Source organism: Psammomys obesus, unplaced genomic scaffold (genome assembly GCF_907164565.1).
Source record: "Psammomys obesus unplaced genomic scaffold, mPsaObe1.curated_primary_1811, whole genome shotgun sequence".
In the NCBI taxonomy this organism is placed as follows: domain Eukaryota; kingdom Metazoa; phylum Chordata; class Mammalia; order Rodentia; family Muridae; genus Psammomys; species Psammomys obesus.
The window spans coordinates 12192976-12210090 of NW_026596117.1; the positions used below are offsets into that span (position 1 = coordinate 12192976).

The 17115-nt window shown below is 36.7% G+C and overlaps 1 protein-coding gene across 11 annotated transcripts in view; it reads right to left on the reverse strand.

The window, feature by feature from the left end:
• Positions 1-17115, reverse strand: part of Fip1l1 (factor interacting with PAPOLA and CPSF1) — a 56652-nt gene that overhangs the window by 8995 nt on the left and 30542 nt on the right. For 6 of the 11 annotated variants that reach the window (XM_055629434.1, XM_055629430.1, XM_055629426.1 and 3 more), the window contains 5 exons: positions 15979-16072; positions 14428-14584; positions 3345-3371; positions 1373-1427; positions 148-203 (listed from right to left, as the gene is read on the reverse strand). In XM_055629434.1, the coding sequence (XP_055485409.1) occupies positions 148-203; positions 1373-1427; positions 3345-3371; positions 14428-14584; positions 15979-16072 (389 nt within the window). The remainder of the gene's footprint in view (positions 1-147; positions 204-1372; positions 1428-3344; positions 3372-14427; positions 14585-15978; positions 16073-17115) is intronic. The other 5 variants (XM_055629433.1, XM_055629431.1, XM_055629427.1 and 2 more) reach the window with 1 other exon arrangement.

Here is a 17115-nt window from a genome sequence, read left to right on the forward strand (position 1 = left end):
TAGCCGGATGCCATGACTCATGAATAGCGACACTAAGACAGACCCTAAAGGATTTCAGGAGAAGCTGAACTATCAAATACCCACTGCCCAACCATTTTCTAAAGTTTCTCATATTACGGACCCACCATCCGGTGGCAAATGACTTACCATTGCCGTACGGAAATGCCCGTGCAGAACGGCTGTCATAACCAGACGAATGGCCGCTGTGGAGAAACGAAGTATTTTTACATAGGGTGCAAATAAATGCTCAATCTTAACAGTTCAGTGCAAACAAAAGGAGAGCAAGGCAAAGTTTAACTCCTTAAAAATGAAACACTTTAAAAGAATAAACTGTCCGTAGAATTCAATGTTTCATTGGAAAACTAAAACAAGCTTTAATGATCAATTTATTGTAATCCTGTGCTGTTCAAAACTCAATAAAAATAACTGTTTTGCATATTTGAAAAATTTGTCACAGGGTCTTTTAATATGACAACACGGACCTTTTCACCTCAAAAACATGAGATTTGTAGCTACTTGCTGGACTATTTAGTGTAATTCATGCAATCATTTTCAGCTTGGCTCACTGAGATGCAGGGAATTGAGGCTAACAGAATGTTTGAGGTTCAAAACTTACTCTTAAAAAATTGGTTAATGGCTACAAATTAGTTATAAGTCATCAATAATTAGTACTTAAACGGGACATTTGATTGGGAAACAAGTATGTATTTAGCGAGAACTAAATGACAGCAAATCTGTAGCTGTCACAATTTGCTTCCTGGAGCAGCACTTGCACGGCTTGATACCACCATATGAAGGGAGCCCAAATTTCCTTTGCTGTTAATAATTTGACTCTTACTTTTTAGACTAACTCTAGTCAGAGTGAAGTAATGTAATACCCCTGTTTACTAGTTGAGTTCTGCCTGCTGCAACATGTGCTGTCCTAATCTTCACAACTGAGTACAGAGAGACTGAAAGCTAGCAACACTGACTTGAAATCCTAAGGTTGCTCATCAGGGGAATATTCTTCAATATATGAGATTAAGAAAATTAAGCAGAAGTTATGAAAAAAAATAAGGCTTCTGCCTTAGAGGCTGGCTCCTTCCACATGGAAGTGATACAGCAGGGGAGCAGGAAGTACTGCTGTTCTTTCCCCATTGCAATAGATAAAAACTAATTATTAATGATTTCTAACAACCTTTTTAATTTTATTTGCCCTGTTTTGATATTAGACTAAAGTTACATAAAAGTAATTAATACAGATTAAACTTTTGCATGGACAGTTGCTATGTCTATAAAAAATAAACATTAGAAAATACTAGCAAAGACACGTTAGTAAGGTTCTGTTGTACACTGTCAATGATCACCAATACAGAGTACTGCACAGCTTTACCTTTCTATTGTTGGTATAAGAGATGGAGGTGGAGCGCCTGGTGGAGGGGGGAAACCTGAAACATTCAACCAAAAGGGTTAGATATTAACAGGACTCATATGTAATGTTAAGAGTGAAACACAGTTGCTGAATATCACTAATATTTTCTGGGGACACAAACGTGTTTCTCTACGTCATAACGAACAGGAGAAATAAAGCTGAAACTTATAAACAGTTTTTTAGAGCAAAAACGTTGTGAATTAATAGTCTGGTCTAACACACAGAGCACAAACTGTCAGGACACCGGTCTTATTTTCAGCACCACACACAGCCCATTTTGTGCATCTAAGAAAGTTAGTCTCAATGCCTTACCTTTTCCACATTAAAATACAAAACAGAACAATAAAAAAAAAAACAAAACCAGCAGTAGTGTTGCCATCAGATTGAAGAAACACATATAATATATAGCATTTACCTCATTTAAAAATAGTGTGAGTTTCAGATTTATAGAAATTTCTTTAAAGTATAATTTATAAGTAAAATTTAACCACTAAATATATGTATTCACAGCAAGAACTTCTGCCATGAAATGTTTCTGAAATAGCACAACCCTGTGAACTACTTTACAAAGCAAGGCACATAATGGGATTTTTGGATTAGTCTGGAGGCAGATAATTTGCACCTTTGTATTGTGAGGTCAGTACTCAGTCACTCACATAGCTAAATGAAATCCCGCAGAGTAACACAGCTAAAAGGGACCTAAGCATATAGTCTCCTCTATGCTTTCAAAGTCAGAGTATAACAGCACCACAGCAAAGATTTCACAGTTCCACAACTTCTGAGACCTACTTTTTCTTTTTTCCCCCCAACTTTTAACAACCTCCACTATTAGGAAATGCATCACATTCAACAGTGTCAATCCCTTGCCCTCTGGTTCATGTGCTGATGGAGACAAAGCCATGACTGTAACATCATTGTCTTCCACTAATTGACAACTTTCCTAACGACTTGATGCCCTCTCAGTACTACCAGGGGACATGAATCCAGGCCTTTCATTTCTTCTCAAAGCTTCATTTACATCAATCTATAGCCCTGCTTCAAACTATGTCAAATTTACTCTGCTTGTTACTGCACAGTTTTAGGCTCTCCAGCTCTTCAGGGTTAGCAGCGGATACAGCAGGCCTTGCCACATCCTACCCGACAGGCTCACAGCCACAGTGTTTCAGACTACAAAGACACACAGTCCCTTAGGCCTCCCTGCTCACCCGTTTCTCTGCACATCCACACACAGCCAGTGACTGCTTCTAGCTAAGTATGGACACTAACCTTTGCCATCTAAACTTCTCTTTATGCTCATCCAGGCCATTCTGAATTAAGACCCACTCTTCTCAGCACTGTCACTGTCATTTTCTTCATACTCCTTGGTTTTTTTACACTCAACTCAATAAATATACTTTCCATTGGGTTCACCATTACACAATAAAAAGAAGTAACTGACAAAAATGTGAAAAACATCACTAGGCTACATAAACACTCCTACCGATTAGAACAAGTGCTTGGCTAATCAGTAGGCCATACCGCTGCTGTGTGGTTCAGTCCTTATTTCCTCATGACAATGAACTATGATAGTGGGTAAACAATCAGAAGCTATGAAAAAAATCAAGATAAATTATTTTTCTTTTCTCTTTGAGTCACTTTTACATGCAATAAAAAAAAATCATTGGTCTAAAAAGCTTTTCAAAGAGTGATTTTCTATTCTATCTGCTACTGTTTTCCTCACAAATTGATAAGGTGAGAAATGGGTAAGACAAGTTTTAGACAACTGAATGTCTTAATGCTGGAATGAAGCAAAGGCAGAGCTGAAAATAGGACCTTGAAATCCCAGTGACCTAATGGACATTCTAACTGCAGCAACAACCGGCCCTCCTGTAACTCTAAGCTTGAAATTTCATGTTCATTAACAATGATGGAGAAAACATGAAAAAAGTTTTACCTGGAGGTGGTACAGTTATTGGAATACCTAAAAAACAAGTGATGAAATTTAATATAGTAACTGGATTTCAGAACCTGTTATGTTTTTATGCCATCACCAAAACAATCTTTGAAATAAAACCCCTGACTCAGCATCCTGGCTTAGCACTCAAGAGAAGCGCTCTGTTCTTTTGCAGACCAACGATTCAAGTACAGCATCCAACTTTCCTGATGAAAAACCAGCCTAACAACATCATAACAAGATTGCTCACTAGTTGGAATCACAAATGAAGTTAAAAGGCACATCACTTAAAAAGCACACTTGTGATACACAAATATCAAACTCCATAATGTTGAAAAGCTCACTAAATTTGGTCATGAGAATCCAATTTTGTTAGCTAACAGTTTAACGGAAACAATGCACGAAGAAAAATATTACTTCTGTAAAGGCCAGTGTGGGCTACTCAAGTGTGAAGACTGTTTTACTGCTGTTGCCAGGAGAAAATAGTCAATACTTTGACTTATGGAAATAGAAAAGGTATAGAAAACTTATGTACGGACAGACACGCACACACACACACACACACACACACACACACACACACACACACACACACACACACACACACACACACACACACACACACACACACACACACACACACACACACACACACACACACACACACACACACACACACACACACAGACACACACATTAATGTAAACATAGATGATTACCTTTACAAGTGTTAGCAAAATGAAATTTGAGTGTCTCTCGGTTATGTGTAGATATAACTTTTAAGAAATAACTATACATGAACATTCTAAACTTGCATTGGCCAAACGTCCCTGTTAAGTACTAAGCAACCAAAATTAAATCTTAATTTTAAATATAAGAATACATGAAAGCCAATACATGCAAACTGGAACTACTTTTAGTTGAAGAAAACTAACGATCTCAAGTTAAAAAACAGGAAAAAATTGAAACAACTTTTTCACTGAAAGTTTTATATTATAAATAACTTCAATTGTTCAAACAGTTTATTAAATTCTGTCTCTAAAACTGCCTCAAAATTAGTGCAAAGGAGGGGGAAATCAAATTCACTTATTAACTGCATGCAAGAAAACAGAAGCACTCTCAAATGTTTTCCTGACCAGGGAATGCTGCTTCTTGTTGACTTTAAAATGTTCCAACAGACATGTTTTAGTGGAGTAAGGCTTTCATGAGTAACAACTTAAAACAGCATATGGCCTTACAACACCATGAAAAACAAAACAAACAAACAAACAAACAAACAAAAAAACAGGTTATAAAAACAGCAAGTGAAACAGTATGTAAGGCAGCCATGGCAGCCCCAACCTACCATGCTAACCACAGGCAATCCTATTTTCCTCTACCCTAAGGTTTTATCTTAATGTTTCTCATGTCACTGAAGTCTAAGGACCTAGCAGATAGCACTAACCAAGAATCCCAAATGCAAAGCTAAATGAGAAAAGGAAGGTGGAACAGTGAATGTTTTTGTATGCTGTTACTTAATATTCTTTACAATAGTACAAATCTCTACTGAATCTCACTATCTGAGTTTATTTGCATACTCAACATATGAACTTGGTTTTGACTTTCTTAAATGTGTAAGACCACTGCTAGATCTGCTCTCTCTCTGGTTATTTTCCCTCAATGTGTTTATGAGCAGCAAGCAACTACCTTAGCCTCACCTACTAAAAGGAGAATCTGTGCAAAAAGGTACACAATTACTAGCCAGGGGTCTTCAAAACTTAGTCCTTAAGACTAAGACTTAAGTCCTTAAGACTTTTTTAACTGTGGAAAAAAAATACAGAAGGTATGTCACCAAATCAATTCTTCTCCAAAAGCTGTTAAAATTACTGTGTTGGTTAGTTTTACGTCAAATTGACATAAGCCAGTGTTGTTTGGGAAGAGACCCTCAACTGAGAAAATGCCTCCATAGGTTGGCAAGTCTGCCCAAGATTTTCTGAAACAATGATGTGGGAGGTCCCAGTTCATTATGGGTGGGCCCAACCTTGAACTGTATAAGAAAGCAGTCTGTCAACATGAAATAAAATTTAATCCTGGCTTCTTGGATTGTTTTATGAAAAAAAAAAAAAAAGAAAAGAAAGCAGTCTGAGTAAACCAGTAAGCAGTGTTCTTCACAAATTCTGCTTCAGTTCCTGCCTTGAGTTTCTGCACTGACTTCCTTTGGTGATGGAATGTTTAGTATAAGCCAAATGAAGACTTTCCTTCCCACGTTGTTTTTGGTCTAGTGTATTATCACAGCATTAGAAACCCTACCTACACAAAGGAATAGCATGCAGGCAGTCCTGAAGAGACTTGATAGGCTGGACTCAGTTGGTAAGGGAAGAGGGCTCCCCCTTTCTGAGGATTAGGGGACTGGGATGGGAGGAGACAAGAAAAGAGGCTATGATCGGCATGTAAAATGAATACATTAAAAAATCCTACCTAAAAATAATTATAATCTGTTTTTAATTTTAATCTTACTATCCTAGAACAGATTTTTAAAAGTCAACTGGAATTAAGAACAGAGTGAAAGAAACAAAATGTTAAGTACAGTTGTCTTTCCCATAGGAAGCTTGCATGCTGCAAAAGGGCTCTTCCAGAGAGACCTTTATTTAACAGAAGAGTTTACTTCAGTGTAAACAATTGGTCATAAAAAAGGACTAGAAATTGATGAAACATACAGCCAGTTCCTTGACAACTATCCAAAACAGTAATTTTCTTCTTTAAAAATTTATTTATTTTTCTAAATTACAGTTCATTCACTTTGTATCCCAGCTGTAGGCCTCCCTTTTCCCTTCCTAATTCCACTCTTCCTCCCTCATCTCTTCCCATGGCCCTCCCTAAGTCCACTGAAAAGGGAGGTCCTCCTGCCCTTCCCTCTGACCCTAGCCTATCAGGTCTCATCAGGACTGGTTGCATTGTCTTCCTCTGTGGCCTGATAAGGCTGCTCCCCCTAATGGGGGAGGAAAGCAGTAATTTTCAAATACTAATTGAGCAAGTTTAATAGGTAATATAAAGGAAAAGCCACATTTTACTTAAATAGATCTAGTATTTAACTTTTATTAAGAAAAACAAAACCAAAATAATGTAAGAGACAGAAATTCATTCCAAGCCCTTTTTCCTTCCCTGGACAACTCCAATAGACTTAAACATACAAATCAAGTACTTTACTTCTGTTATATCTGTAGCTATGCATATATACCTGCATCTGTATGCACGCATGCATGTATTACATATGAATTATTTTGCTTTGAGACAGGGTTTCACTATGTAGCTTGAAACTCTCTAGGGAAATAGGCTGGCCTTGAATGCACAGTTATCTACCTGTATTTGCCTCCCAAGTGCTAGAACTAAAAGCCTGTGCCAAATATATGGCTCTATACTTCTTACCTGAAAAATGACTATTTCCCTGGAAAGCCTTCCGTAACAGTAAAAGCTTCAGGAAAGTAACTATCCATTCATATTCATGTACTCCCCTGAATCAAAATCACCTCGAGTTTGTGAGCCCAGACTCCAGACTGCTGGGGCTCTCTTAGAATTTCTCCTTCAAAATTTCTAAGGTTAAAACAAAGAAAGAAACAAACACCTCTGCGCTCCCAAGAAATCCTTAGGAGATAAAGTTGTTAGCCTGGGACCACACACTAGATTATAACCCACACTTCTAATCTTAACTTTGGGAGACTCAGTTTTACAGCTGAAAACTAAAAGCAATTTTTTATGAAACAAAGGCATTGACATATGAGAGTAAAATACAATGACAATATATACCGTCAGACACAGAAGGGACAGGGATATGGGATGTGACACACAGGGAGAATGTGTAGCTTTTCCAGTATGTCATGATTATTCCTAAATGTAAAAGGGGGATGGGAAAGGAACCTAAAATTTTACCTGGGGAACTGACACAATGAAACAGAAAGGCACTATTCCTACTAAATAATAGAAAACAACAACAAAAGTGACTTGTACTAGAAATTCCCACAAAATACTATGAAGATACACTTAAAAACAAAAACAAAAACAGAACAATAACTGACTGTAAGCAAATTTATTTCCTCCTGTGACTTGTAGAAGCATGCTAGGTGGCTTCAAACATGGTCCCACAATTCCTTCCTCTGGGTACAAATGCCTTGGCACACCTCTGGCATTTGATTCGTCTAAGTGAGAGGGACATCAGTGTCATTACACAGACACAACATCAAACCAGCAAAAATGATGAGGCTCTATCTATGACGAGGCTACAAAAGACAGTGATTTCTATTTTGCTGGCACTCTTTCTATACTACCTCAGTTGCTCAGTGTAACCACGGTCAGTGAGGAACTCAAGCCCACAGCCCAACAGAAAGAAGAAAGGGGTGCTACAGAGAGGACTCAGAAGCTTAGAAACAAAGGCACTGATCCCTTGCAGGGAGACTTATTTGCCAGGACTCCCATGGTGACTCACAACATCTGTAATTTCCCTTTCCAGGGTATCTGACACACTATTCTGATCTCAACAGGTACCAGGTATGCATATGGCATACATACGTGCAGGTAAAACCCTCATGCACATATGGTAAAAATAAATCTTTATAAAGAGAAAGCTGACTTTTTATTAAAGAGAGTGAGCTTAGTGACTAAACCTTCCCCAGTGAAGCTCGTAGAAATGACTGTGAAAGCTTTAAGTAGAGAACTTGACTAAGCTATTCTTTTGTTCCCAACTCAGACTATATAACAATATGCTGTTTTAAGCTACTACATCCTAGGATAATTTGTAATGTAGTAATAGAAAACATAATACATACCTATCTTTTCTCTTTCAAGTTCAAAACAAAGGGGGGAAAAAGGCAGAATTATATAAGTTCTGCTTCCTGTTTCTCACTAAATTCCAAATCCCATCAGTACTATACATAAGGCTAGAAAAGCCTGACCTAAGTCTCCTGTTTCTACTTTAAGCCAAATTCAGAGGTTTTACAAAAATACAAAGTCAAATGTGCATACTTTTAAGTATCATTTAACAGAAATGCCTCACAAATTAGAACCATGAACATACACACATATATACACAGAACACTACAGAATACTATGAACCACAGCTTTTCAATGACTAAACCAACTAAACTGAATAAGGAATAGTCATTGTAAAAAATATGTATTAAAATGTTATGATCACAAAATGTAAATCAACCGAGTTACCAGAATATTTATCCACTCAATCATCAAATTTACAATATTTAATTCCTACAGAAAATAAAATTCTATCTCCAATTAAAACATATTTGATTGAAATATCACTCTTCTGTTTCTGTTTGTCCTTCCTACCTACCATTTTTTTTTTTTTTTTTTTAGACAGGGTTTCTCTGTGTAGCCCTGGCTGCCCTGGAACTCTTCCCATAGATCAGTCTGACCTCAAACTCAGAGAGATCCTCCTGCCTCTGCCTTCCCAAAAGCCAGGATTAAAGGTGTACACCACCAGTCCCCCACAAATGTCAATACTGTAGAGAAAATGTTATTTTTATCAACTCTTATAAAGCCATTGGAAGAACAGAATAAAGAGAGGCAAACACTCAAAGTATGCTTAAACGCTACAACCACAGAGCTGCAGGGCCAGTGGTGCACTGTATGTAATGGGGGGCTGAGGACATAGCTCATCCGGCACAGCACTTGCACAAAGCCTTGCTTTGATCCCCAGAATGTCATAAACTGGTCATAAGGTTAGAAAGGCCTGTACTCTCAGCACTCTGAAGGTGGAGACAAGAGGAGTAGAAGTTTTAGGTCACCATTTGCTACACAACCCCATCTTTAGAAAAAAAAAAAGAAAAGAAAAAAAGAAAACTTCCACACGAGTACACGTGGCCAGGACCTGTACCCATACCCTACAGACATTATTTTGATTTGAGCATCCATATAAAAAAGAACATTAAAAACCCATCTTAAGCTTTTAATATCTATAAAACTTATATATAAAAGCAACTTACATATAAAAACTTACATTAAAGCAAATTAACAATTAAACATCTAAATTATGAGTTCACCACCATCAAATTTTAGAACGTGGTTTTAGAAACAAAATAGGCCAAACACCAGTGTACAAATAATAAGATTACTCCTCTATCAGCTACCTAAAAAAGCAAAAGCAGAAGAGAGATGACCAACACCTGGGAGGAATGCAGTTACTCTTGGAAAGGTAGAAATGGGAATGATGAAAAAGTTTTAGGTACAGTGAGGCTGCAAAATAAATAACAGTGCTACAAATGGTTAAAATAATGACTACACATATTTGACAACAATTGACATGTAAAATAAACTATCATCCTATAATACCAAATCTTACAAATTTTACAGTATTTTATTCTAATTTTCAATTATGTTAAAACTGTCAGTTAAACATAAGATAATGCAATACCAGTAGACAGTGAAATTTTAGTTGAATGGATTAAAGAATTCCTATTTCTGCTCTCTACATGCTCCCTGACCTCTGTACTCACAACAATCTATGCACTTCACACTGAGGAAGAACCTTCTAAGATGCTGTTAATCATGCCCACAGTCCTGGGATACAGCCTTCTTAGCAGATGCAGACCCACTTCAACTTGGTTAATAAAGAAATCATGCCTGAAAACTGTCTAGCACCGTTCACTTCTGCTATTTTCAAGCTAATTGCTTAAAATTTTAAACCTCATTAATATCCACTTCAGGTGTCATTCTAAAAAAAAAAAAAGGCGAGCTGACAGATAGGCTGTACTCAACTTAGCTTAGCACCTTAGAAATTTCCTGAAGAAATTTTGGAGTAGAAGTTTCTGATTCATTAGACAGTGAACCGATTTCTAATTACATGACTAATCACTATTTGTTTTCAAGTCACTACTAATGTAGAGATATTAAGCACTCTGGCATTCCCAGAAGTCTCTTTCATCTTTGTCTCAAGGAGACTCCTTTACTTTTCATCCCATAATGACCAAAAATATTCTGACCCCTGTACTCCTGAGGAGGTTCACACATGTGTGAGGAGGACATCTGAGGGAAGAGGAAAAAATACTGCTCCTGTCAACTATCTGACAATGTTTTCTTTCTGTCAACTTTTATTTGTTAAAAAAAGTTTAGATTTATTTATGTGTATTGACATTTCATGTAAGTATACATATGTGTACGACATGCATGCCCAGTGCCTCTGGAGGTCAGAAGAAGGCATCGGATCCCTTAGAAATAGTCACAGGTGGTTGTGAGCCACCATTTGAGTGCTAGGAACTGAACCCAGGTCTTCCAGAAGAGCAACAGGTACTCTTAGCAGCTGAGTCACCTCTCCAGACCTTTCAGCTCATAATTTTAATAACTACTTAAGAATACACATACCATAAGTCCTACTATCTTAAACCTTCAAACAAATATGGCCACAAATTTTAATTTCCAAACCAGGGAATAGCTAAGAATGTAGTAAAGCTGTGATAAAAGGTGTAAGTTAGGACTGTTCCAAGCAAATCTAGATATGTAGCCATTTTATTTTCTGAAGAAAAACTATTAACATCCAAATACACAGACATATCTTTAATATACCTGTCTCATTATATTTAAAGAAAATTAATTTCAAGAAAAGTAAACATATCTGGAGAGGACAGGAGCTCCACAAGGAGAGCAACAGAACCAAAAAATTTGGACACAAGGGTCTTTCCAGAGACTCATACTCCAACCAAGTACTATGCATGGAGATAACCTAGAACCTCTGCGCAGATGTAGCCCATGGCAGTTCAGTGTCCAAGTAGGTTCCATAGTAATGGGAACAGGGACTGTCTCTGACATGAACTGATTGGCCTGCTCTTTGATCACCTCCCCCTGAGGGGGGAACAGCCTTACCAGGCCACAGAAGATAACAATGCAGCCACTCTTGATGAGATCTGATAGACTAGGATCAGAAGGAAGACCTCCCCTATCAACAGACTTGGGGAGGGGCATGCATGGAGAAGGGGGAGGGAAGGTGGATTAGGAGGGGAGGAGGGAAAGGTTTATGGGAGGATACAAAGTGAATAAAGTGTAATCAATAAAAATTAAAATAAAAAAGTAAAAAAAAAGGTAAACATTAAAATATAAAGAATGTCTCAAAAAAGTGTTTAAGAAAAAATAGTATCTTTCAAGAGGTAATACTTAAAGAGACCCTATCCCACACAGCTTCCTATTATGAGGTGCCTGTGATCCCACAGTGGTTTAAATGACAGTGATTTCAGAACACAGTGTACTCACGGTTCTATGGCAAATCGCACCAAAAAACTGAGTTCTCATTTAGCTGGTATATACCTACATAGCCACAAGGTTCAGACTGTGCAAAGCTAAACAGACGCACTACGTGGCAATCTAAAGGTCACCCCGGGTGGTATGGAAACATAAACATTTGGCTAGTTCTGTCAGCTAACGTACTCAGAGAATGCCAAGTAGACACAGAATAGCACTGTGGCAGATTCAGACAGACATACTTTATACTCCTAGCAGCAATGCACACCACAGTAAAAACAAGGAGTACATTCAGAAGGTTTCAACTAACAAATAATTTAGTATGAATTGATAACTCCAGATAGCAAACATGTTATGGCTACCCACTCCTTAAATGTGGAAAGCAGACAATTGAGCATTAAATATATAATTAGACTTATCTACAGAAAAATAAATAGTACTATATATTACAATGTCATAATAATCTAAACGTTATTCAAAGACTTGTTATCGCTATAAAAATTATGTATTTTTTTAACATTGGATTTGTTTTGTATGTGGGAGGAATGGTAGAGTCATGCGCAAGTCAGTGGTTGGTTAGTTTTCTCCTTTCACATGAGGATCCTGGGAATCAAATCCAGGTCACCAAGCTTAGTCACAAGTGCCTCCACCTAATGAAGCTTTCCTTCCAGCCTAAGACTTAAATGAGGGTAATATGACAAAGAAGGAGTAACTCTGCTATTTGATAAAATGTAAATTTCCATATACTGCCATGGTCTATCAGCAATATCCTACAGTCTCCTAATATTCTAAAACAGCAAAGTATTCCTCACTAATTCATACTTTTCCCTCATTGCTTTCATTGGCCAACTAGTCTTAAACACACATTAAAAAATGTTAGCCTTATGAGGATACTACTTTATTAGTAAATAAGAACTTTTCCTCCATTTTCTCAGTCACTTGTAAAAACATGCATGCATCTGGAGAACACCAGGCTAGCAGAATCAAAACAGATACAAGGAGTCAAACACTGAATGAATGAACTCACATGTGAAATCTAAGAGACAAATCCAGAGAAACGCAGAGTAGAATGGAAATTAGCAAAAGCTGGAATGAGTTGGAAATGGCAAATGTTGTTTACGGGGACACAATGTTTCACTCTGTATACTGTACAACAGTAACTAGAGTTAGTCACAACCAGTTATTTTTTAAATGGCTACAAGAATAGATTTTGAGGCCTGAGAGATGGCTCAGCTGTAAAGAGGTCACACTGCTCTTCAGAGGATCTGAGTTCAGTTCCCAGCACCCACAGCAGGCAGTTCACAACAGTACGGAACTCCAGCTGCAGAGGGATCCGGCCTCCGTGCACTGTGCCTACCTGAGTACATGCGTATATACCCACACAAAAAACACAGTTAAACATATACAATTAAGCTTAAAATCTTTAAGGGATAGATAGATTTTTAAGAAGACTTACCTTAAAATACGTTGAGTATGTGAAATGATTGTATGTTAATAAGATTAAAACCATCCCATAATGTAAATACATAAATCAAAACATTGTACCCCATAAACAAATAAAATATTTGTTGATTAAAAATAAAATTTTGAAAAGATTTTTAAATTTTCAAAAACTTCAAGAACTTTAGTACTAGTAAAGTTGAGCATATTCACCAATAATTGTTTTTACATGTTACCACATTTTTCTTTTTTCAGAGACTAAGGAACCACATTATATCTTCACTATGAACCACCTAAGTTCCTTTCATGTGATTAATTCTCAACAAGACTCAAGTATCACAGGTGCAGTTTGAGCTGGTTGTGTTCTGTGCTCATTTGTCTTGAAACACTATCTGGGAGAAGAACATCTGTCATACTGAATTTCCCTCTATTCCAAGACAACAATTTTTCCAAGGCCACAGACCATTTTTGCTCCTATTTGAGAGCTGGTGACAGTAAGGGATTCTAACGAGCTAAGGACACAGGGCAGATGGAGTAGGTGACTTTTGCAGGTTAGGACAAGCCTGGGGAGGAAGCAGCCAGACTGTAGATTGACCACACCTGTACCTTACAATGGGCAGCTCACTCACAAATGCGAAGTGAGTAGGAGACATGGGTCTTCAGGAACAAGTAATTTTACTAATATATGCCTCCATATAATTCAACTAGGGCCTGAAGCCAACGCTCACCATTTTTCTCCCTAGAATGTACCTTAAATCTCAATCAACTTGACAGTGTTGTAAAATGCTGCTTAAGGCAAGAAGCACTGAAAATTTACTGACTGAAGGTAATGAATATCACTGGGAAAACTGTGGATATTGCTTGCAGACTTTTTTCTTTATTACTAATGCTCTGGTTTCTAAGTAGTTAAAAACATGATAAAATTTATTCTGACTTGCTTCAAAGAAACATTAAATACCCAGGACCCAGTGGCCTTCTCCTAAACAGAAACTATCACACAAAAAGAATGACTACCAGATCGATTCCAATCTAACAATGTATCATTTTTGATCCTATTTTAATTCTAAAAGTGACGTTAGAATCTTTTTTCAATACAAGTCAACATACAGTTTCTAATTCAGAAGGATTCTCCACACACCACTATCAACTTCAGTTTGTGGTTACTATTATATTTTGAGGTCAGTATTGTTATCTGATATTCTCTACTATAAAGTATTATTGCTGCTATGCTAAAATAACAAGATACAATAACAAGTAATTTAGGAATAAACAGTAAGAGTCAGTGTGAACCTACTAAAGATAAAAATGTTACTTTTAATGCAGTATAATCAGCCACAGTAATATTTCCAAATATATATGTCCACATTTCAGCTCAAAGTAAAAGAACCTCTCGCTAATCAAAGGCCCTTCTTTCTGCACTTCTTACCTGGTGGTGGAATCAGAGGCGGAGCAGTGCTGACAGTGGGGGGAGGTGGAAGAAATGGAGGAGGTGGAAGGTGAGTAGGAGGAGCCCCTGGAGGGAAAAACGGAGGTGGTTTGCTGAAATTGTTGTCTACTTCAGTGGCAGATCTGTCAGAAAGGACCTAAAATTAAAGCATAATTAATTAGAAAGATACGTATAAGTGTTCTTATCTAAGTTAATCTTGTTAACTTTACTGTATCTACTCTAAAAGGTGAAATAAAAGGTGGCTTTAATTCTCACACTTTTGGGGACTAACATTTCTGTAGGTCATGTGCGTGTATGTACATATGTGAGTATATAATTCACACTCCTACTTTAAAATAAAACAATTTAATTTTATTTTATGTGCATTTAGCATGAAGGTGTCATATCCCTTGGAACTGGCGTTACAGACAGTTGTGAGCTGCTATGTGGGTGCTGGGAATTGAACTCAGGTCCTTTGGAAGGGCAGACAGCGGTCTTAACCACTGAGCCATCTCTCCAGCCCTACACTCACACTTTTTAAAATGTTCATACTCAAAGCCTATGGCAAAAAATTAGACTTCCAAAAAATTTTCAGTAAGAGCTAATCAAAGCATCTCAAGTTAGAAACAAACACTCCATAAACACGGTACTGCCAGTAATCTCAGGCAACCTTCAAGTACCGGAGGTACAGCAATGATCAGAAAAGACCTAGCTCTGAGAAATTCACACGCTAATAGGGCGGGCATTTGAGGATCTAATTTCATCACACAGTAAAAAGTGTGTTAACAGCTGGAAAACAAGCAGCTATGAAATGTAAATAACTTTTCATACGAGCCTCAGTTAAAAAGCAGAAGTTTCCCCTGAAAAAACAGTATAGTGTTGTCCGTGTGACTAGTTTAGAACAAATACCACAGGATGACCCACACTGACTAAAGCAATGCATGAAGCTTACTAACACAGACTGAGACTTCTAGTTGTCACACGACAGATTCTGATGTCCAACAAGGTTTGCAATAGCAAAGCCAGATAATGCAATATACATTGATACTTCTTGAATTCTTACCAGAACATATCATTTAAATACATAATTCTTTTAAACTTTTTCCCTATACTTGAGTACAATTTCCTGAGTGTTCTACTCATAACCTATTAAAATTGGAAACCATTTCAAGAAGTTATAGCATTGTAATAGTAGGAAGAAAAAGAACTATCTTCTATTTCTCAAAAAAAAAATTACCTTTAAAGATGCTAAGAAGCACAAAAATGCTGAGAAACATGTTATATATACTTTATTGACAAATAAATCTAGGTGGTAGGACTCTAGGTAATTTTCCCTTCTCTTTATAGCAAGCAAAGGAAAACTTCCAGAAATTGAGAGATTATACATTATAAATGGAAAGTTTTACTAATAAATATGAATAAGGCCAATGGTTTTGCACTTGAAATCCCTTTGTAGCACTGAAAGCAAATAACACAACCCAGCACTAGGGGCTATAAGTACACTGCATCAATTAAACAAGAATGCAGAGAATTGATTTTTAAATATGAAACCTGTATATTGCTGTTTTCGTTTGCCCGCCGTCTTCCTTCTACTCGGCTGATGGTTATTGTTTGACCAATGACATCAATTGCTCCAGGTAATCTCCTGAAACACAAGAGTTGAACCCATTTAGTTTCATCTAATTAGATGGTTGAAAAATAATAAAAACATTAAGAAACACCTTTTATGATGTATTTTTAGAATAAATATATATTGAAAGAACACTACTTTGTAATCTGATTTTTTTAAAAAATCATTTTATTAATGTATTCTGTAAACAATTTTATCTTCATGAAATCAAAACAAATAGTAATAGTAATAGACAAATTGGAATAAAATTCCAACAAATATAATTTTATTTCTCAAACACTTAAAGTTCTCCAAAAAGGCTTGGAAAAAAAAAAATGGTAATTTTCACACAAAACAAACCATATACACCATTCTCTTTAGTGATATATTTCAGGCTTTGAAACATTAAAAGGAAACCAAATTTTTTTCTAGTGACTGTCCTTTAGAGAAACACTTATAAATCTGCCTTACCTGCAGTTTGGGATTTACAACCTCTCTCAAGCTTGAGAGGGTAAGAATAAATGGCCTAACACAAAGCATACTACAAACTTAACAGGAACACCTAGTAGGTTACTTTTTGTTTTTTTGGTTTTTTTTTTTTTTTTTTAATAAAAGCCATTATGTAGTTGAAGGACTTTTAAAAGCATATATGTGCTCAACAAGAAAGAGGAATCACTGCAGAAACAGGCTATGAAAAGCAGATGCAAGAGTTGTTTCATCTTTCAGTCCTAAAAATTCAAGCTTTAAAACTTCACAGAAGTAAAATATTGGGAATACAACACTTTTCCAGCTATCAAGTCAAGTTCCCAAAACAATGAATAACAATGCCTGCTATTTTTTAGAAGCCTAGGCTGTTATATCTAAATCTAAACAAACAAAAAACAAAACCTTAAAAGAAATCCATTAAATTTAAATAAACTAAACGAGTATATATTTGTTATATGTGGTAAGATCAAAATGCAGAGTACAGTTAATTGACACAGTAATTGGATGGTAGAATCAATTTTCATACCTGAAACCTTCTAATCCTGAGAATTACATATGCTTCCTTCCAACAAGGTAATTAAATCACCTTTGAA